The 21,835-nt window shown below is 40.6% G+C and overlaps 1 protein-coding gene across 2 annotated transcripts in view; it reads left to right on the top strand.

The window, feature by feature from the left end:
- Positions 1-21,835, top strand: part of LOC310882121 (uncharacterized protein) — an 81,424-nt gene that overhangs the window by 40,780 nt on the left and 18,809 nt on the right. For both annotated transcript variants that reach the window (XM_083800418.1, XM_083800417.1), the window contains exon 2: positions 21,170-21,237. In XM_083800418.1, the coding sequence (XP_083656544.1) occupies positions 21,170-21,237 (68 nt within the window). The remainder of the gene's footprint in view (positions 1-21,169; positions 21,238-21,835) is intronic.

Raw genomic sequence — 21,835 nt, 5'->3', positions numbered from 1 at the left:
TGGCTTTCTCGTTTGCACTCACTATATACAGTCAGCTGTTCCCTAAATGCTTTTTCTTTCTATCTATGATTATTCAATAAGGAATTAGGAAGTGCCCTCCTAACCATGAGAATTAGACAGGAGTCAGGCCAAGAATTAAGTCTTAAGAGCTCCAACTGAACTTTCTGGAGTATTTTGGGAAAAACTGTGGAGGATGAGAAAAACTCACCTGCTGAGAGCTGTAACTTCGGTGTGCAGTTTTCATTCATACCTGTCTTTGCCCCAAATTGTTGTAATTCAAAAACTTTTGCTACCTTGACACCTCTCAAACCTGTCAGCCCTTTTTACAGAAGCTCTTCCAACTTCTTTTGTTGTTAATTTGGGTGGGTAACACCGCTCAGAGAGCCTTTCCTGGGCTGGCAACCTTGTGCAGAATGTGATGTTCCTGAGAGAGGCTTCGTCAGTGATGACAGGAGGAGAGAAGATAAATGAAGCAGGATCCTGCCCTCCCGCTTTGATTTGGTGTAAGCGGAGGAGCTGTAGGACCGTGACTCCTGGCTCACAGCACTATGGTGCGATGAATTTCAGCAAGTTAATTATGTGTGACCAGCTCTCCCTGCCATGTGTCTAATTAGCTGCGGCTTATGCCAAGCCTTCCCCATCTTAATCCTCCTTGGCTACTGTTTTGAGACTTCCCCGATAACCAAAACAGATGAGTTGGTGTATCTCGTAATATCTGCGTCTCTGCACGTTACATTTTTTCTCCCCAATACCATGAACAGCACAGAAGGATGCAGGCCTCTGAAACGAGGAAAGAAAGAGTTGAGCGCAGAAAATTGCCTTCTCTTTTCTGATGCTCTTTCAGGATTTCTGCATGCCTGGGGGACAGGTCCTCATTTGCCTTACTTTGTTTGCTTTTCTGATTGTTTTCTAGCAAGCAAATCCTCTGTAGTGTTAATTTCATGCGTTGTCCTGTGTTTTTTGTGTTTATGTAGCTTTTTCTTTCAGTTGTATGCTCATCAAAAGGCTCTGCACTTTCCACTTCTTATTCTACAACAGTTACACAAGTAGATAGCAAGTGTTTAACTAGACTTTGGCTAGTTAGCTATGTATCTTGGCATTTGTAATGCGCGTCTGGTCGCAGTTAATAAAAGGGACTATTTCCATGTAATTACATAATTTTATTTAATCTTATTTAAATATCCATGACCATGAGCAATGCTAGCAATGACCTAAATAAAAGTATTACCTCTGTGAATGGAAGGACCTTCTTGGAGTTATATAGAACAACTCAGCATCACACAGTAGAATAACAGGTGACTGTGATTAAAATTTTGGGAAATAACTGGCCTATTTGTTCTTTTTAGCTAATGCATTTTACAGCAAATGCAGTAAATACTTGCAATTTATAACTTATGTTCAGGGAAAAGTCTACAGTAATAGAAACTGTTCCATTATCATGTGCTTCAGATATTTTTAATATCCCCACGCAAGGTAAGTACATTTGCTGAAGTCACTGCAGAAGTGAATGATCTTGGTGGAACCAAAAATAGCTGGAGAGTACTCAGGTGATGCAGTAGCCCCCTGCGTTATTAGGACATAATTCATTTCAATATCGCCATGAATAGAAACAGCAGTTGGAAAAGCAAATGTACAATTCTGGCGTTGGAAAATTGATACTGAAATGACTGTCTGTAGAGACATTTTGAAATGGTTACACTTTTTTTTTCTCTTCTGTTGTCTGTCTCCCATATCTGTTGGAGGCATCCCAATGCATCCTCAGGTGCAGATCTTGCTTTTTGGGCAGCACCTGCATGTTGAAAAGCTGATAAAAAAGTATAAAACTAAATGAAAGGATAATTATTCCAGCTGCAGCTGTGAAGGTCTGAATGAGAGTGGGCACTGCTGAACAAGCACCTTGAATGAAGTGTCACCTGGTGACCAAACCTGGCTGGCCCTGTGGTCAACGTTCCCCATTGCCTGAGGAAACGTGGACTGGGATCATTATGGGCGCAGGGAGAGGTGCTGCGGAGCGCTGATAAGAACAGCACGTGCTTAAATAGTCTGGTTTGAGCCTCCTGTATGAATCAGGGATAGTTTCATGTGGAATAAGGCAAGTGCCTGTTCCAACAGGCTGCATTGCTTTATCGTTAGGGGCACGCGATTGGAGTACGTACAGAGCTGACTGGAAAAATACTTGTTTCATCGAGACCCGAGTTGTGGGGGTTTCTTCATGAGTTTAACTATTTTGACATATTTTCCTGAGGGGAGAAAATTATCCGAACAGAACGTACTTGGCTTGAAGTAGCGATAAATTCTGTCTTGAGCAGTTCAGCCTGCTTCTGAAAGTAAAATGAGACTAGTGCCATCGCCCCATGTGTGTATGTCACTGCTGGGCTCCTCGGCATCCCTAAGAGCTCTTGAGCTGGTGGTCAGTCACGGCAGGGGGGCTGTGGTTTCAGAGGTATGAGATAGCTTTGAATACTATTAAAAGAAGAAAGTGGGCCTCAAACTAGTTTCCACAGACAGTAAGAAAGTATTCATTGTGCAACTGCATGGTGCAGTCGAAGGTTCTCTCTTTGTATGTGCTCCTGTGTGGTACAGGGGCTAAGCTTATGCTGCAGCCTTCAAGTAACTCAGCTTTTAACATTCATTAGAAACCAAGTTTCATTAATTTTGGCAGTTGTGGACCTAAAAGTTAGGTATTGAAATGAAGATATCCAAACTTTCTATATTTTAGCTTTTCTATTTTGTGGAGGTTTTTGAAAAGACGCTGTTTTCCATCTGGTCAGTTGGAGAAAAATGCAAGTTACAAATGTTCAGCCCTTTTCTGTGAAACTGAATGTCTCAGCTTTGAGCAGCTCTGCTCACTAAAATGGAAAGGGAGGTAAGAGCGAGGAGTTCTTGAACTAGAAATAAGAAATTCCTCTTGACCAAGGAGGACTGAGTGCTGATCAAAGTGGGTCGCTGAACCTTTCAGTAAATTATGAAAGAAAATTATAAAAGTTATATTAAATATATAAATTATAAATCATTGCGCATAGGCCTTGAAGATGAAATTCCCAGATTTGCGAAGCACACACCATGAAGGCTGGCTGCAGTTACAGCCAGTGCTTTTGGAGAGCGAGGGGCTGCAGTGGTGTGAGCCCTGCCCTGCTGGCATTGCCTGCAGCAGGAAGCTGGGCTACGGCTGCTCTTGCTGAGGACCAGTTGTGAGTTGTGTGACTTTAAAGAAAGGATCAGCAGCATCTTGCTTTCCCCCGTCTTTCATTTCTCCAGGGGCAGTTGTAAAGTCTTGGTTCTTGGGAGAACTTGGTGCCATCTCTGCTGCTCGGCTGACAAGGTACGGGCTATGGGAAGCCTTGGGCTGCCTCTGTGGTGGAGGCAGAGCTAGAGGGCTGCTGTCACTGAGCAAGCTCTATAATGTCTATCTTGATGCCAAGGCAGTCAGTTTTGGACACAGACATAAGCATTAATTATTGATGGATGAGGAAAAATCAGTAATTAGGAGAAGGGGAGACATTGACGATACAAATGCTCATAGAGATGGCTTGCAGGCAAAGCACTTACTGTTTGCTATGTGGGTGCTGAGAAGTGCACTATCCTAAACAGCCTTCCTTTTTGCTGTAAAAGCTCATAGAGTACAGACAATGTTCAAATTACCTTCCTTAATTGAAACTTAAGCTTTAAAAGTTTCTGACTTGAACATGAGGAACCAGCTGCAGTGTATGAGAGTAAGGACTGAGATTAGCCCTGGAAAAAAGACAACTGTAAATCACAGGAAAGCTTCTGCTGTGGTAGAAAAATAGAAGAGAAGAAAGTTCTGCTATGGTTTCCCTACTGATCCCCTTCACAGCAGCTTTTTTTTTCTGTAGGAGAGGTGCAGAGGCCTAAGGACAAGACGTAGGCCCATCATTCATTTTCACAGCTCTGTCTCCCTTCTGACGTCCCTCCTCTTTGGATTTTGGTGCAATGACATTACTCTCTTACATGTGGCAGTTATGTTTCTGTGTGTCTTCTAAGTGTTTCTGTACAAGTATTAAGTACCCTCAGGTAACTTTTGCCCAAAAAACCAAACCAAACAACCAACAAAAACAACCAACCAACCAAACAGAAAAAAACAACACCACCTTTGCATCATTACAGTGAACTGAAATTTCAAACCCTACTGGAATATTTCGATTTTGAAAGGAAAATATTACCCAGTTCTTCCAAAATCCTGTTTTTGAAAGTAGCAGCTCCAATACTCCAGAGAACTGTGCTGGGCTCCCACGTCCCCATCCTGCTGCACCACCTCTGCACAGATCCTTCAGGTCCTCTAAAGGAAGAAAATTCACATTGCAGCACGCTGGGCGCTTCCAGCCAAGGTCTCTGTGTCATCTACTTGAAATGTTCTCTCTGGCTGTCTGAAGATGCCTTTTAGCCTTGAAATCCACCTGGGCAATTCCATCCTCCTTGGGGCTGTGCATCATCCTCACATCCTCTGTTTTGGCCTCATTGTTTCAGACCTTCCTGGGGGAGTTCTTAGCCTTTTTCTGTATTTTTTTTCTTCTGTTTTGTTTTGCATTAACAATATTGGAAGGGGCTTGGGGGTGGGGGGAGAAGGAAATCTAAATTCTGCTGGAGCTTTTCCAAATCAGTTCATCATCATTAATTTTCCAATGTTGTCTCCTTCCCTCAAAACTTCTTGGTTTATTATTGGCCATGAAATAAAGAGGAACCCTTTGTTCGGTATCAAGGGAATTTTTGTGTCTGTCAAGACAGCAGCTTTTTGCTCTAAATTCCATATCTAATTTAGCAGAAAAATATTGTCAGCAAATTGCTTGAGGTATTGCAGCGAAACACAGGGCTTATGTTACCAGCAAACATTCATGCTATTATGTAAATCTTTGCAGAGCTGTAATATCAGAAGAATAAATAAATGGTCTGACCAGAGACTATATCTGGACTCAGGATGTGACAGCCACAAAGAAGATCTGGATGGTTAAACCATAAAACAATTAGTTTTCTGCTTAAATGATGCTTGCATTTCATCGCATGCAGAGAATTTAGCTTTATTCCTTAATTAATGAAAAATAACTTTGAACAGAAGAATAATGCTTTCCCCCTATGTGTAATCTGTGCTTGCAAAGCAAAACATCCCAGCGGTTCAGAATGGAAATGTGTTTGTTGGCATACTTAGCAGCTCTCTTCTGCCAATGTGTGGAGTACTCAGTGTTTGATTTCCTACATCTGGGCTCCCCGGCTCAGTTTGCTCAGGAATCATAGCAGCGGTGTGTTCAGCAGCTCCTAGCTCACTGCATGTGGCTCTTTGGTGCCCCTTGAAGAGGATGGTGCAGCAGCACCTGTGGTGGCTTGCATGGGGAGCCCTGGGCTACCTTACTCTGGGCTTCCTTTGGCCAGGGCTGAAGCCTGGGTACTCAAAAATATCCACAAGACGATAAAAGCAAAAGATAATTTCTGGTTGCACAGAGAGAAATATCGTTATTCTGAAGTTAGCACTTTCTCCAGCTTCTGGAAAATACTTCTGTGACCATATCTCTGTTCCAAATGATGCTACATTTATCATAATTGGCATTAGTTTTAGAAACTGGGTTGTTATATTCTAGCATTTTGAACAGTTTGTCTCCTAGTCCTTTGGAATCTTGCACAGATCCCTGGAAATACCTAGATCTGGAAAATGGAGCAGACATCCACCAAAACACCACTTCTATACCACTGAAGCTCCAGAAAAATTAGTTCGAGTTGCACTTGGGTTCTTCTCCAATTATCTTTTACTGGATGGGGCCCAAAGTGCCTAGTGTCCCGAGGACTTCACAAATCCAGTAAAATACTCACTCAGTACAGCCCACGTCCTACCAACTGCCTCCCCCAGACATATGGCTGTGTTTTTTGATATCACTATATAAGGTTAGAGTAGGGCAGAAATGCTTCCCCCTCCTGCTCAATGGAATAAGTGTGATAGTTTTTCTAAATTAAAATGAAAACAACTTACGCTCGGGAGTGTGACTAATGCGACATAATCCGAGTGATTTATAAGCTATGCCAGTGGAGTAGCTGATTCATTGACTTCACTATGTTGCGCCGTCGATGACTGCGGCTTGTGTTTCTCGTTGTGGCTCAGGTGTGTCTAGAAGCTCCATCGCAGGTCAGATGTCTCCGTGCACATGGTGAGACGTGATCTGGTAAGATGGAGACCAGTTGTCACAACTCTTGTAACTTGTTGAATTTTCAGCACGTGTTGCTGTCACCTGAGATGGAGCTCTCTTCTCTTTTCTTCTCTAGCAGTAAGATTCTTCCAGCACCTGCTAGTGCCTCGTCTGCCACACTGGGTGGCAGAACCAGAGGGATGGCAAGGATGATGTTTACAGCAAAATTTTGTTTTGTTTTACTCTTTACTGGAATTTATTTGCTGTAGTATTCCCTTGAAGTCCCAAACGCTTCAGACGTGCTCTATATAGGAATTGCTGCTACTGCCATTTAAATTCTTTTAACAGTAAATGTGCTGCTGTCCTAGAGAGCGAGTGGCACCGGTCTCTGCAGGTTTCATGACTCAGCTCTGTTCCTGCAGCAATGTTTCAAATATTTGGTCTTTTACAGCTACTGGGTTGGCTTATTCCTGCAAGCTTTAGGGAACAAAAGATTTGAAGGTGGCTGCTGTTATGATTAAGAGGGTTTAGGACTGGGTTTGAAGGTTTGTGTTCTCATTCAGCCAGGGTCTTCCTGTGCAAACTAGAGATCTCTCTGTCTTGATTCACCTTTGTAGAAAGCAGATAATAGTCCTTTATCTTTTCTATGAGGATTAGAAATGTGGATATGGACTTAGGTATATGTAAAATGCCAGTTAATGCAGATTGCCTAGTCATGACTGGGACTTCTAGCTGCTCATGTCCTACTATTTCTCTCAGATGGCTATAATGAGATCCCCGTTGTAATTTTCTTAAGACATTTTGGGGTTCAGTTCTGTTTTTTGCATGCTGGTTATTAATCATGCTAATGTTTCCCAGTCAGGGCTGCCCCACTTGAATCTTGAAAACATCATATGCATTGGGGGTTGGAGTGGGGGGCGGGAGAAAAAGAGGGATTTAAATTTTCTGTATGCTTAAATAGACGGTGGATCGTGTATGTATCTCATAGGTTTCACTTGGAACTCATCATTGGTTTTAATAGATCTGCTTAACAAGTGTTGGTGTGAAATGCCTTAGGGTAATTAATGCTAAATTTTACATGGTCTTGACAATTCTGCAAGAATTCCTTCTGAAAGAAATGATCAAGAGAGAAGTTATTATTTTAGCATATATAATGATCCGTTCCAAGAATTAGGGTGTTAGAAACTAGATAACCAAGTTGAGAGGAATGTCTTACAAGATTAAAGTGCTTTGGAATGAAAGTTCCCAGATATCTTTCTAACCAACCTTATGAAAATATAATAGGACCAGAAGCTACTTTCATATTCAGCCCATAGAGCAAAGTAAAGATTGTTGAAAGAAAACATCTGGTTCCCTTCCACTGATAAATACAGGCCAAATTAGGAAAACGTTGAAGCATGCACTTAGAGGAATGCTTAAGAGTTTTCATCAGAATCTAAAGTGAATTAGAGCAACTCTTACTCTGTTCAAACCATACTGATGTCAGTGGAAAGACTTTCATTAACCTCTGAGGATTTTGCATTAGATCTGTGGGTAAAATTCAGGTTCCTTTGAAGTCAGTGGTGAAGCTTCCATTAACCTGTGTCTGAGACTTCATTTATTTTGCAAAAGGAATGTTTCCAGCATAAAACATATGATCATGTCCTGTTAAATAGAAAGAAAAAGTGATGCTATTCATTTAGAAATATCTAGCATTACCAATTATTAGGAAGTTTGAATACATAAAAAAGCTAATCTAATTACGTGAAAATCCTTGCTGTGTAATAAAATAGAAATGGTTTCTGCATGTCTTTCCACAAATGAAAGAGATCAGTATTCAGAAGCATCTGCTTGAATTTATTTTAATATGTTTTGAAAATACTTTTGGCTTTCAAACTACTTGGTAACTGTTAGAGTCTACTTTTTACCAGCCATAAAGCTCCCTTTGCCTAGCTGTCTTCAGTTGTGCCTCTGCTCCCAGTCGTGTTTTATAGGCAACCTGTTCCTATTTTGTGAGGTGTTATAATGAAACCTGAAAGTTCAGTTCGCTCTGTTTCTGAGATGTTTTACATGAGAATCTGTGAAAAAGAGAAGGAGTCTGAGACTTGAGGACAGAGAAAATTTGTCTTTTAAAAGTTCAAGAACAACAATTGCATCAATCTAGAAGAAGCTGGTTAGGGCAATAATTTGCAAGGACAGACTGAAAGAATTGAGTGCATTTAGCACCCAAGAAGCCACGCTGAAGTGATGAAAAGGCACCCTGAGTTATTGTTTTCCTTCTAACTGAGGGGAAAAATATTAAGTACCAGTATAACAATAGAAAATGTATTAAGAGCTGTAAAATATTGTGTAGGGAATAGAAAAACTTTCTACCATGAATCTAGAGGGTGGCTGAGTTATGTGCTTGTATACCAAATTATATTGCAGGGAAAACAAAGTATAAATATTCCAAATTTCTTTTAATCTCTATTCAATTAATTATCCTAATGAAGAAAATGCTATTCCATCTAAGAAGCTGGATTAAAAGAAAAAACAACAAAGCTCTCTTAAAACATCCCTTTAAATGAGGGGTTTGAGGATACAGAGCTGCCTTCTCGTGCAGTACGTGCTTACGGAGGAAGATGTGGGTGCTGGAAGCAGCTCTGCATCCTCCAGAAAGGTAAGCCAACGTGGCAGCTTGGCTGTGAGCACAGGCCTCCAGGTGGACGTATTTTATAAAACACAAGCAACCACATCAAGTCATAGCATGTTTTGTCTCATTTTTTACGTACTCTGTTGTTTCAAATAGGATGATACACTTTGTGCCGTGGTGGTGAACTACCTGCAAAGTATTAATGCGGCTGCTGAACTGGAAGACTCATTCACTGAATCCCGTGAGTCACATACCGTCAGGTCTGGGAGCTGCTGAATGCCCTAAACTGATACTAAATTTGTTGGGAATCAAGGGCACTTAGCCCCAGAGATCATGTTGAAATGGTATCAGATGAGTTTATTTTGGAGGGGTGTCTGTGTGGCAACCCTCAGTGGTAGCTTTCTGACTTTCATTGCCCGCTCCACACTCCCTAGTGACTGCAATTAGGAAATCTACATCAAAACAGATGACACACGTGACTTTAAAATGCTGCAGGATTTTTTTTTATTTTTTTATTTTTGAAGGTGAGGAGCATTATCTTGTGTGAACGAGAACCTTTTGTACCAAGAGATCTCCTTGTACCTCCTCAGCATGTGCTAATAAACTCACAAATGAAGACATAAACGCAAGTCTTGAGAGAAGCCAAACAACTGAAATAAGACAGCCAATTAATTTGAAAGTGCATTTATAGTTAATGAGGTGTTCCTGAGTGCTTGACTGCTGACAAGGAATCTGTTGGGAAGTGTTTCTTGCTCCAAGGTATCTATTTGCAACAGAAGCCCTGAATAGCAGCATCTGTTGAAGAGCTTCTCAGTGCATCCTCCCAGTTCAACTGTATGTTGTTTGTAGTGTGTTGTCTTGTCCAGGCTACAGTAAGTATAACGGGACCACATTTCCCAAGGTTACTTATAAAATATCAAGTAAAACAACATTTAAAAAAATGTTGGAGAAGGGGAAATTACATTTGTTTCACATATTTGTTCTTCACAAATCCTTGTTGGATATTACTTATCTTCAGTGTCATCTTCTGCTTTCTTACAGGCTATTTATTTCAGTATTTCTCTGCATACTGAATAATATGTAAATCCCTGGATCCTCCCTTACTTGTTTCCTAGGAGTCTCACCTATCCTGAACTTCTGCTCCCCAAATTGTACAACCAGTTCCCTTAACACGCCTTTTTAAAATTTTTATGGCTATCAAATGTAAGACCCTCCAACCTAGCTGAGTATTTTCCAGTCTCTTCTGATTTTTGTCTTAGTTTGTACACTCGGCATCTGAGCCAGCATCAATCTTGTTAGCCATCTGATCACAATTAACCTCTTTAGTGAGGACTGAGGCAGAAGAGGGAGGGAGTAAACACTTCGGTATGCTCAGCATCGTTTACCGAGACATTCTTTCCTGTTGAGTATTAGATTGACTTTCTTTGACCTTCCCTTTCCTACTAATATAGCCTGTTTTCTTGTTTCACTTGTTGTCTTGTTAGCTGCGCCTTTGTCTTTGTTCTCTTCTTTACATGCTACAGCAGTTCTTGGACTCGCTCTTAAAAATTAGATGAGTAAATTGTATGTTTTCTGACACTTGAAAAGACAGTTGTTGCAGAACTCTAGAAATGCTCCAGCTGCAGCTTTAACCATAGTCTACTGTGAAATCTTATGCATTAACAAGTAAAAAGAGTAATTATCAGAGGATCAAGTAGTATTTGATTGCTCTGTGGTGGAATACTGCTGTAATGTATAGGGTACCATAACAATTACTTGTTAGGCCTGTAGAGGACAAAGCCTTTCCTGGATTTCTAGACTGTATTTATAATTTAAAAGAGAAGCCTGTTCTATCTGAATATTTCATAGGCTTACCTAAAGAAAAATCCTAGCTAGCAGACTTTTTTTAAAACAAAAAAAACAAAAAACTGATCTTTTTATCCTTTATCCTTTCATTAGTGTTATGCTTGAAAAGCTACTTCAAATGTTATCTACACTATTATTTTTCGTTTAAAACAAGCATTGTAAACCCGCGAAACACACTAGAGGTAACGGATACTCTGTATGGACAAATGTTAAAAGTTGCTTGCCTAAACGTAATGGTAGCCGACATGGGGCTCAGAGACACGTTGAATATCCCAAGTTACATGACTTCAGAGGGGCTGGCACAGCACAGTGCTCTCTTCTAGCAGTCAGGCTGCCATTGCCTTACATTTTGTCTGAGCAAAGGCATTGGGAGTTATAAACTGCTGGATTTTCTCTGCTGACAACCATGTGCCATCAACAGTTCTGGCCTCTCCTCTCACTGGAACCATCATTTGTCAATGGCGTGGCCAAATGCCGTGTAACTATGGCCGGCAGAAAGTCTCTGCACCCCTATGGGCACACGAAAGTCCAAGGCAGAATGAACCATTTATATGGCCACTGAAAGTCAAAGGTGCAATTAGGAGTTAGCACTCAAATACTTCTGAACCCATCTAACTCTTATTTGTGGCAATGAAAACCTCTTCCTAAGGAGAAGAATTGATATGGGAGGTTATAATGAAGTGAGTGTTACCTGCTTCTGGTTCAGGTTTTGAAGGTGTTCCTTGGGTCTCCCTGGCTGGCTGAACTCCAAACACCAGACCCCATCCCGTGTTTCTTTGCTACCGTATTATGTCTGTCCTTTAGATGGAAACTTTTTAGTGAAGCTATTATTACAGAAAATGCCGATGATCATTTAACCATAGCTTCCTTCGACAGTATGCTTTTGGCTTCTCAGCGGTGCTAGAACGCCACATGTTTTCATGTTTAAATCTTCCGTGGGCTTTTAAAATGTAAAAGGTGTTATTTGCAGATGGAACTGATGTGAAGTTTAGACTTGCTCTATTATCATCGCACAAGAAGTGAAATAACAGCTATTTTTTCCCCGTAAGTGCGTGGTTAGTCATTGTAAATACTGAACACTAATTTGTGCTGTTTAAACAGGAAGGCTGACTAACGATTTAAATTAGCCATGTTGGCATCAGTCTGAGAGCTGAGGTGCAGGACTGGGTAAGTGCTGCTGCAGCTCGGGGCTGGCTCACGGTGGGTGGCTGTGAATGTGGGGGATCTGGGCTGCTGCACCCTACGTCCCGTTAACCGTGGGGTTAAAAATGGTAAAGTGCAACACGTGTGTGTCTGCAAATAGTTGCTTTTGGAGAAAGATGGGGATATTTAGTAAGAAGGAGCGTGTGTGGCATAATTGCCTACAGGCACCTCCACAGGTGTGCAGAGAGGGCCCTTCTCTAGTGCCTGTACAATGTGGGCCTGGAATTGTTCTGGACCTCAAAAAAATAAATAAATAAATAAATATATATAGTTGCAGGACTGAATCCAGCAGAAATAATCACCTGTGTGAAAACAAGAGCCCTCAGGTTGACTGTTGTTAAAAGGATGATGCCTTTGGGTATAAAACCTGCAGTGCTTCTGTCCCCTCTCCTGTTGCCACACCACCGCTGATATTTAATGCATGAAGCAGGACCTGTGCCGCCGTGAAATATCACTCCTGTCACTTAGGCAGGTGACACAAGCCGAGCTGGGGGCAGCGGACTGTGAAAGCACCAGGCAGGAAGAGTCATCCTTTCCCACCTGATGAAAGGAAAATTAAAAGGGGACGCATAATCACAAAAAGCGGCTTCTCAGGGACCAGAGGTTGCAAAAGTGACAAAGAAAGGGCTTGGGCTGAAAGGCGCACAGAGTGACGCGCGCAGCCCCAAGTGACACAGCGGCTCTTTCATCGGCCTCCTGCGCCCTGCTCTTGGTTAGAGTTCCCCCAGTTGGGATCAGGCCCCTCTCCACTCATCAAACGCCATGTGCTGGTTTTAATAGGCAAGATGAAACAGAAGACAGCTCGGTATGGGTTGTAGATTGAGTCATGGTTATTGAATTTGTCCAGGGTACAAAGGTGCTGTTTGCAGCAAAATGAAATAAGTGATAAAAAAAAAATAAATCCACAAAGAACAAAAGGACCAGGGAGTAATATTTGTCACACACTCACCAGTCTTCTGCTGTTTCTGAAAGATTTATATGAGAGAAAAAAGAACATGAAGCGTGCTGCAAACATGCAACAGTGAGGGGCCTGAAAATAAAAGAAGTTTCCTGAAAGTGAGCGTTGCTTTTACTCAGCTTTACAAAAGATGCGGGGGGTGTAGGTATGTGAAACCAGGGAGGAAAAAAAAAAACACGAAAGAACACAAAGAAGAACAAACAACAAAAGCATTAAAAACAAAAAACACAAACGGAAAGATAGATCATGGAAGAGCCCCCTTGTGGAGGAAGCCCTCTGGACGTGCTTGCTCTGTTCTCCGGGTGCTGGCCCTAGTTCGTTGTGCAGGTGCCACCAGAGGCCATGAGGTTCCTGCCCCTCTGCTAGTGTATGCCTCTGGACCTTGTTTTGAGCAAGTACTGAGCATCTGAATTTTGGTATGTCTCATTTAGCCCTTGGAGATAGGAATAGTTTTGTCTTGGGTATCTGTGATGATAAATAATTGGCAGATTAGGGTCTATATTAAGGGGAGGGAGGGAGGTACTTCAGTGGTGAAATTGCTGTGGTGAGTAAAGGATGTAGGTGCATCAGGGCTTGTAGGTAGAAACGTCTTGTACTCAGTACTCTACAAAGCACAGTTACCTTATGAGTACTCCAAACTTCTGTGCATTAAGTTTGCCCTTAACGTGGCTGTTCTGTAAGTTATTTAATCTTGTATGAAGCATTTTCTTCAAAAGAAAATGGCAGTATCGAAAGAAATGAGGACAGAAATCATATGAAAGGTACTTAAGGATGAACCCTTTGCCCTCTCTTCTTTAAATGGATATTTAATCAGCCTCTGCTAACCTCTGCCTTTCAATTTGGTAGCTGCCATTACTTTCACAGAAGAAAGCAGCCGTAGGAAAGAGACTCGTGGGCAGGCGTGTGCCTTTGCCTTGTGCCCGTGGGTGTAGCATCAGCAGAGTGGCCCAGCAGCCTGCCCTCCTTTGTGTGTGGACAGAGGACCACACCTCGACCACAAACCATCGGCTGCTGTTTCAGTTGCTGTCTGGAACAGGTAGAAATGAATAAACCTTATCAGGAAAGAGCAGTAGAATGAAAAGCCAGCTGGAGTGAGACAAACTTTTTTCTCTTTCCAGCGAACCTTCTGCATGAGGTGCTGCTGAGCACTGCTGCTCCCTGCCCTGTTGCCAAAGCTACAAAATCCGATGCTCTGGCTGAGAATGAAACAGAATGAGCTTTTCTCGTAATTTACAAGTGGTTTGATTCAGGGTCTGGGCACTGCTGCTCTATCCCAATCTGATCAGCTCTTCCTGGCTCTTCTGCTTTATTTGTTTGCTCATTTGTCACCCACCGGCAGATAAGGACACTGAGTGTGGGTTTGCTCCTTGTCCCAAGGCAGGCACTGGGACCGGAGGAGGGTCACTGGTGAGGGAGGAAGCTCAAACAGGAAGATACGGTGCTAGCCTTCAGGAACAGCTCTTGGCTGTGCACAAACTACATTTGACTTGACAGATCTGCTGTTGTCCATCCGGAGACTCATTCATTCGATTTGATGCTCTGCTATGAATCTGTGTTTCCGTGCTTCCCCTGGAGGCTGCTGGTCTGCTGACTCCTTCCAGTTCAGCACAGTCCTCTGGCACTCGTGTCAAGACAGAACCGAACCACTGCAGTTTCATAGGGTTTTTCCTTACTGTTCTGGGGCAAATTGTAGGGTGTGTGTGTGTTTTTTTTTTCCTTCCCAAATTTGATATTCAGATTCAACTAACATAATTTTTTACTGACATGAGTCAAAATTCAACCACTCTTTCCAAAATAACTGTCTGTATCTTGGACTGACTGCACTGAAATAACAAAATAGAAGAATCAAACAAGTCCTGTTGTTATTACACCATTTTTGCCAGTAAATCAGCTGTAACTGTGTTTCTGTCTGGTCTATTATTTTTATTCCAATATTATGGATCTGAAGCTGTCTGTTCTTACTCCAGGGAAGCAAATGACAGTTCTGCTGTGCCATAACTGTTAGTTAAGTCTTTTCTTACTGAGCCATCACACCGGGGCTCACTGGTTAAATGCGGTTAGTGAAGCACTTGCTATGCGTCTTCCTCGAACTGTTAACACCTAATGCAAATCAGGACTTGAAAAGCAAATGAAATGCAGTTCTGCTGTTGTGCATGTTTTCCATTTTTATGTCCTAACCCTTATAAGAGCAGCAAAGTTGGGTCCCATTTTCTTTCTGTGCCATTGTACTGCCACTGCAGTGGCCCAGAAGTGCCTGGCTCTCTCGTCTTCACTGCCCTCACCATGTTAGCAGAGGAGGTGAATGTAAAGTAATTTCAGAAGCCTTCTTGGTAAAATGTCAGCTGCTGATATTGCTTTTCCTGCAAAATGCAGCATTTGGGTTATTTAAAATATTTGGAAATAATTTTTGTCAGAACAAAAAGTGGGGAAAAAAGTCTAAATGTTTTATTTTGCTATTTCAGAATGCTGCTCTTCTTTCCTTCTGGGTAAACAAGTGATTAGAGGTGTAAGGACTTAGCTGGAAAAGAAATGTCTCCACCGAAATGTGTGACAGCTGTGGAACAGCTGAGTAGATACAGATTTCTGTAACTGAAGACCAAACATCTGTCTCTTTATCTTGGCTTTGCTCTGAGTAGGCAGGGAGCGATGTTTAGATGGGGGTGTTATGGGGGGAGGATGTCTGTCACCATTCAGGTGGCCCCCTCTATAGTTGTACAGTTACTTCTCAGGGTGAGTGAAGTTTCTGAGCACACTGAGTATGAACAACCTCGATCTCAGCTGGGTCATGCCAAAAATATTTAGAGATTTATTTATTTTTATGAGAATAGTGCAGTTAAAAAAAATCCCACCAGCCTCTGAGCCTGAGTAGATTGATAAGTTAATGGCTACTCTCCAGGGTCCTGTGCTTTTCTTACTTCCTAATGATTAAATTTTCCAGATTCAAGTTGGATCTCATGCTGTCTGTTTTCTGGAAGATGAGAAACTGTAAATATGTCCCACTTACAAAAATTTCCTAAAATCCTCAGTGTTAGTAAGATGCATATTTGACCTTCAGACTAAGACCCACAAGTCCTCTTTGCTGGATTTCTTAACTTTTACTGACATTTAGTTACTTTTTTTTTCTTGTAGGGAAAATAAGCAGAGACAGGCCCCTTTCTTGCAAATACTTGCACGTGTGAGTGATATTGCCTGTCCTAGAAGGCCCATGGTCTCTCTCCAGCTTAAGGATGCTTGGAAATTTGCTCTCAGAGCTCCCATTTGGAGATGAGCTACACAATATCCACCCACAAACTCTGTGATACACACACTGTTCTTTATCTTATCAACAGTAGAAATTAGAAATGAGTAAATTAAAATAGAAATTAGAAATCAGTAGAAATTTCTTATAACATTTCCTATGTGGAGATTTCATTATTCTTGTGAAATGTAACGTGATACTTCTTGTTATACAAACCAATGTATTATCACACTGTAAATAATTGAAGAAACCATAAACTACAGTTGACAGCCTAAATGAAGCAAGAACTACTTGTGTGTGTGTGTGTGTGTGTTTGTTTCCTTGCTGAATTTTGCAAATTAGCAAGTAATTTGTAATGGGTATCCTGAACATTATGTGAATTAGTGAGGGCTCATTGTAATTAGATTTTTAAAAAACAATTAGCAAGTGACAATGATCTCATCATTTACTTAGAATTACTCGGAAAAACAGAGAGCATAATTTTATTTGTACTGTATTTTTTAATATTTTAATGCTTTCATTTCCTCCTAATGCAAGGCGTTGTACCAGGGCAAGGAGAAGAGGAATAGTGAAATCCAAGGCTGTATTCTTTCCAGGTAGCAACGCAGACCCCTTCTATTCTCAAAGGTTTCTGGATCAGACCTGGCATGATTTATGTAGTATTTCACCGGGCAGAGAATGAATTTTGCTTTCTGCAGATGCAGTCTAGTGCCTTCGCCATAAGATCATTCCTCTTCTGCATGTCTCTGCACACATCACACTAGAATATTTTTCATTTCCGGTTTAGTAGAAACTGAAATCTTTTCATTTCTTTCTCATTTAGTAGAAACTAAATTGTAATATGCATGAAATTTCATGGACTTTTCAACCCCATGCAAGGACATCTCTAGCTTTGTTCTATTTTTTTTCTGTGAGGAGCATTGTGATAAGAGCAAAGCCTTGTTTTCCTTTGCTATCGCCTCATAATGTCAAAGGGAAAAGAGATTTGGCTGCTGCATATTCATTAACTGCTATAGGAGATTGGATGAAGTACTTGGCAGAGATTCATGTAACAGCTGAGATGTTGAGTTCTTGGCTAGTGCAAGGATAATATGGACGTTACACCACTTTGCACAGCAGGCCTGCAGTCATCAGCACTGCGAATAAGTATTTTCTGTAACTTCAAAATAGAGGGGTCAGTCATTTCCTTGTGTCATATTGCTGTGTGCCAGAACGCGAGGTGATAATTGGAAATTCTGGGTGCTGAAGGACTGGTGATCTTTTATGTGAAAGATGTGACCTGTGCTTGAGGTACACTGTGGTGGAGATTTTCAAGCTGCAATGCCTCTGTTTGCATGGGAAGACCAAGACCAGTGGATGTTTCCCAGTATTCATGCACTAGCTTCTCTGCAGATGCCTCTGCTGTGCTGCAGTGCAAAGTCTTCTTTTTTTTTTTTTTTTATTTTGTCAGATCTTATTTCCAGAGATCCATAATAAGAGGAAGTCCTCTGGATTTTAAGTGCATTATTCAGTTGCAGAAGGATTCTCCTTTGTGCATGGTATTCTCTCCCTCTTTGAGTTGCCATTGTTTTCACGTTTTGCAGTTTTCTTGTGGTTGCAGGGTCTGTGTGTGTCCTCCTGCCTGCATTGCTGTTACCTGGCTCTTCTCTTGAATTTTCAGCCATCACGGATCATTCAGTGGAAGAGCTCAGATCAGAGAGGTCTTGTAATTTGCAAGCACTTTAGCATGATGAGGGGCCTGAACTTAGAAAAGCCCAATTAATAACCAAAGTGAGCATTGCTTGGAGCAGACATCAGCAGGAGTGGAAAGACCCTGGCTGCTTGCAGGCAGCACCTGGAGCTGCCCCAGATCAAGCTTGGCGCCTGCCCAGGAGCTCTGTGGTGGTGATGCACAGCTGCTGAGAGCAAGACTTTAGCAGTGTGAGTTGGGCAGTTTAACTAGCCTGCTACTTCTGGGAGAAAAATCCAGAAACAAGAGGTAGAAAGCTGTGGTGGGTCTGTTCTCCCCCAGTCAGAGCACCTGTAAGAATGGGCATTAATTAGCAACATAGAAAATCACTGGAGGCTGCATAAAATTGTAAAACAGAGCAGGTGCCTATAAAAAATCCTTATGCCGGGCTAGAGCAAATCTGAACCACAACTGCTGTAGCATATTTAACGTTTAAGTACAAGATGACTGACTGGCGTCATTTCTTTGCTTGAGATTCCTTCAGTAATGAGACTTCAACAACTGGCTGCATCTGAACATCTTGTACTCTTTGAATGTGGTGGGGTGTTTGTTTGTTTACAGCTTACCTTTTTTTTCTGGGTAATACAAACAATACTATTTTTTTACAAGTATCCTTTGAAACACTTACCGGGAGTTCTAAGTGGTTTGGGGAGATAGAAAAGAAGTTCACTGAGTACATCAATAATAGCAACATCTATAACCTTCCTCAGGTTTGGGAGGGAAGAAAAGGAGGCTTAAAAACAGCTAATTGTATGACGTATGTAGTATTTAGTAGAAAATCCCAATAATTTCCTACTCTGCTATATGCTTGTAAATATGGATATGATCTAGTTCACCAGCCCTGGACCACTTCTTGTTCTGAACATTGTTAAGATCTGGTTTAAATAAGAAGAATAAATAAAAAGAATAAATTAACCATAAAATAGGCAAAAAACTTCAGAAAGATAGTATATATGTCCTCCCTCCATTTTCTTAAATGGAAGTTTTTTCCAACTTGAATAGGAAGCTTAAATTGAGTGACAAGTGTTTAAAACACTCCTGTCTGAAACACGAGCTTTTAAAATCTGATCAGTGCATGAAAATTTTGAAGACAGCAAGAAGTGTTTGAGTTCTGATTCTGAACTCCAAATTCCTCTTGCACTTGTCCTGATTCCTAGCAGACAAAAGAGCACAACCCAGGAACTTCAGCAGGATGTGTCCCCTGGTGCAAGCAAACCAAGAGATTCCCTGTCATATGAATTTGCATGGTTTGCAAATGTTTCTAAAGTAGCCTGTTGATTACAGCTCCCATTACTGAATAACTGGTTCATTGCAGGGCCCTTAAGCAAGCAATGTAAGGTATTATTTTCAGTAATATATTTCTTATGTAGAAGGAAAAAACTATTGACAGAATATGGGCACAGCCAAAGTATTAACTGGGGATATAAAGGTAGGAATTTGTGTCTGAGAACAAGGCTTCCCTATGCCTACTGTTCTTTTTAAAAAGAGATTTTTGCTTCTCATGTCACATTGGTAATAGTGGCAGCCTCTTCTTTCTTCTCAGCAGGAGTATCTATCAAAGATGAAAGTACCTTTGTAGGCTGGCATGAACTGATTTCCTTAGTCTGATGCATGATAATATTTTAATTAGGCAATTAATTGTGGTGGTAACTAGCCCTTCAATTAACCCTTTTAAAAAAAAGTTTTCTCACTTTCTCTAATTACTTTAATTTCGTAGGGAAAGAATAAATCTCAACAGACAGGAATTCATTCACCTGAATTTTTCATATTAAAAATCTGTAAAAAATCCAGAAAGCATCACACAGTGATTGAAATATTAATGACCATTCTGTTTCTTATGCAAGTAATTTGTGATTAGGAAAATGGGTGATGCACAAACTGATGTGCAGGATATCTAGGTGATTTTGCTCTTTAGAGGATTGAAATATGAAATATTTCTTATAACTGAAAATAATGTGATGTGTATTCCTCAGATCACCATCAAGTAACTTGCCAGTTTAGACCTTAAAGAACCAAATTAATTCCTGATCAGTAGAATTGAATGTTATATGAAGTTACATGTTACCTGAAGATCATTTCAAAATGTTTCTATTAGCATTTCATCGATGTTATGTAGGATTTAATAAATCACTGAGAGATGCCACAGGTTTTACTACATGACACATATGTATTCAAGTGCTTGGTGCATCCATAGATGTTGCAGAGGACTCTAAACTATTGGTAAATGAAACTCCTTAGATTCTATAGCAACTATTTCATCAAAAATCCATTAAGCACATGTAAATGTTTTATACATTGCTAAAATGACTCTCTTAATATTTACCTGTCAAGGTAAATATTTCCATTGTTTCAGCTTTCATGTATGTGTAGCAGCTTAACTACTGTTGTGAAACCAAGGAACATTTCAGAGGAGATGAAATTAAAACCAGGTATTCTTAGCCCAATGGTTATTGAAGCTTTTCGTGTTGAAGAAACCGCCCATTAATGAGAAAAATCTCATCAAGCAGATTCATAAGCAATTGGCTGTGGTTCAGCTGTTCCTTACAAAAGACAAATACAAAAGACAAAACTCTGGAGATGTTCAGATAGTTGTTATTTCATGGTTGTCCAAAGAGCCAGGGTCTTTCTCATATTGGCCATAACTAGAATCAAATTTCATGGATTTTATCCCTATTCATATTTTAAATAATATGTAAAGATTGAAAGCACATATTATAATAGTAATGTTGTTTTATAAAGTTTTAGCACTTTTGAAACAACATATTTCCAGCGGTAGCAAATCTATTTTATCAGCATTCTGCAGGTAAATAAAAATTCAGATTTTATGTTCCAATTCAAAAGAAAACAGATTTTTGAAATGGCAGCTTTTCCTGTGGAAAGAAAATCCATCTTTGTAAACAGATGTACATATGTCTTAATATAGTTTCAATACCACAAAGATTTTCACTGCAATTGACACTAATTGGAGGGGACAGGTGGCGATGGCAGTGGCAGTGGGGAGGAAATCTCTCCACGATTGTGCAGGATTGATAACAGGATACACAAAACTAGAGGCGGTTGAAAAATGCATAAATATCAGTTATGTAAAAAATTGATTAGCTAATGTAAAAACAAAAACAAAACAACCACAGGGAAAAAAAACTGCAATACTATTAAGAGGGATTTTTTCTTCTGTCTTCATGAAGAATCCCTAGAAGTGTAAATCTAAAATAACACCTAATGGCCTCAGTGACTGTAACCAAACCCCTTCCAACTAAGGAAATTTAACACAAGAAATGGAGAGGTATTTGTGGCGGAATTTTATCACCATGTTGGTTATGGATATATGTGTTTCTGCTTTCCTAGAAAAGGCTGAATCTCTTTCCGTCTCAGAATATGAATCTTTAGGTGGAATAAATTCAGAATTTGTGGTTATAGCAAGTGCAGCTGGTCAGCAATTCTTTTTTAAATTTCTCAGTAGGTTTCCAAGAGCACAAAGTTGTGAGCTCAGTGAGGAAGAAAGCAGGAATTGCTTGCCCCTGCAAGGTAAGAGCCTGCCAAGTCCAAGCTACTGTAGCATACATTAACATGAGAGTCTGAGATATCTCTGTGCCATGTACACGGTGGCAAGCTCTATACTGCCTCTGAGGAAATGAGGATTTTTCCCAATAAGACGTAGACTGAGAGAGAATAGTAAGAATAAACTTAAGGTGACTGGAACAGTTCCATCTATTTTGAGGATCCCCTGATTTAGCCAAAGGAGGAGGTGAATTACTGAGTTCTCAGGCTTGTGAACCAGTGGACTGACTCAACAGAAATTAAGTAGACACTGATAAGAAGCCCTGTTAATTAACTTTCCAAAGTTAATATCTATTACCAGAATTCAAATGAAATATTATTGTTTGCATTTAATATTCATAAAACAAGATGCAATTGAAAATTATCCCAATGCTGAGATTTTTTTTCATGTTATGGATACTTGGCTCTAGAGTGCTTAAAAACAAAACAGGTAAGAGAAGTATGTAAAGTTGTACGAGGAATTGAAACAGAAGTAGTGGCCCAGAAACCACAAAGAGCCAATGGTTGTCTGATGCCCCATAAGAAAAGCTGCTTTCTGAACACAAACTCAGCTGGCATTCCCACA

The sequence above is a fragment of the Anser anser genome, assembly GCF_964211835.1.
Source record: "Anser anser genome assembly, chromosome: 15".
Taxonomy (NCBI): domain Eukaryota; kingdom Metazoa; phylum Chordata; class Aves; order Anseriformes; family Anatidae; genus Anser; species Anser anser.
This window is presented reverse-complemented; position numbering and strand designations above follow the sequence as displayed.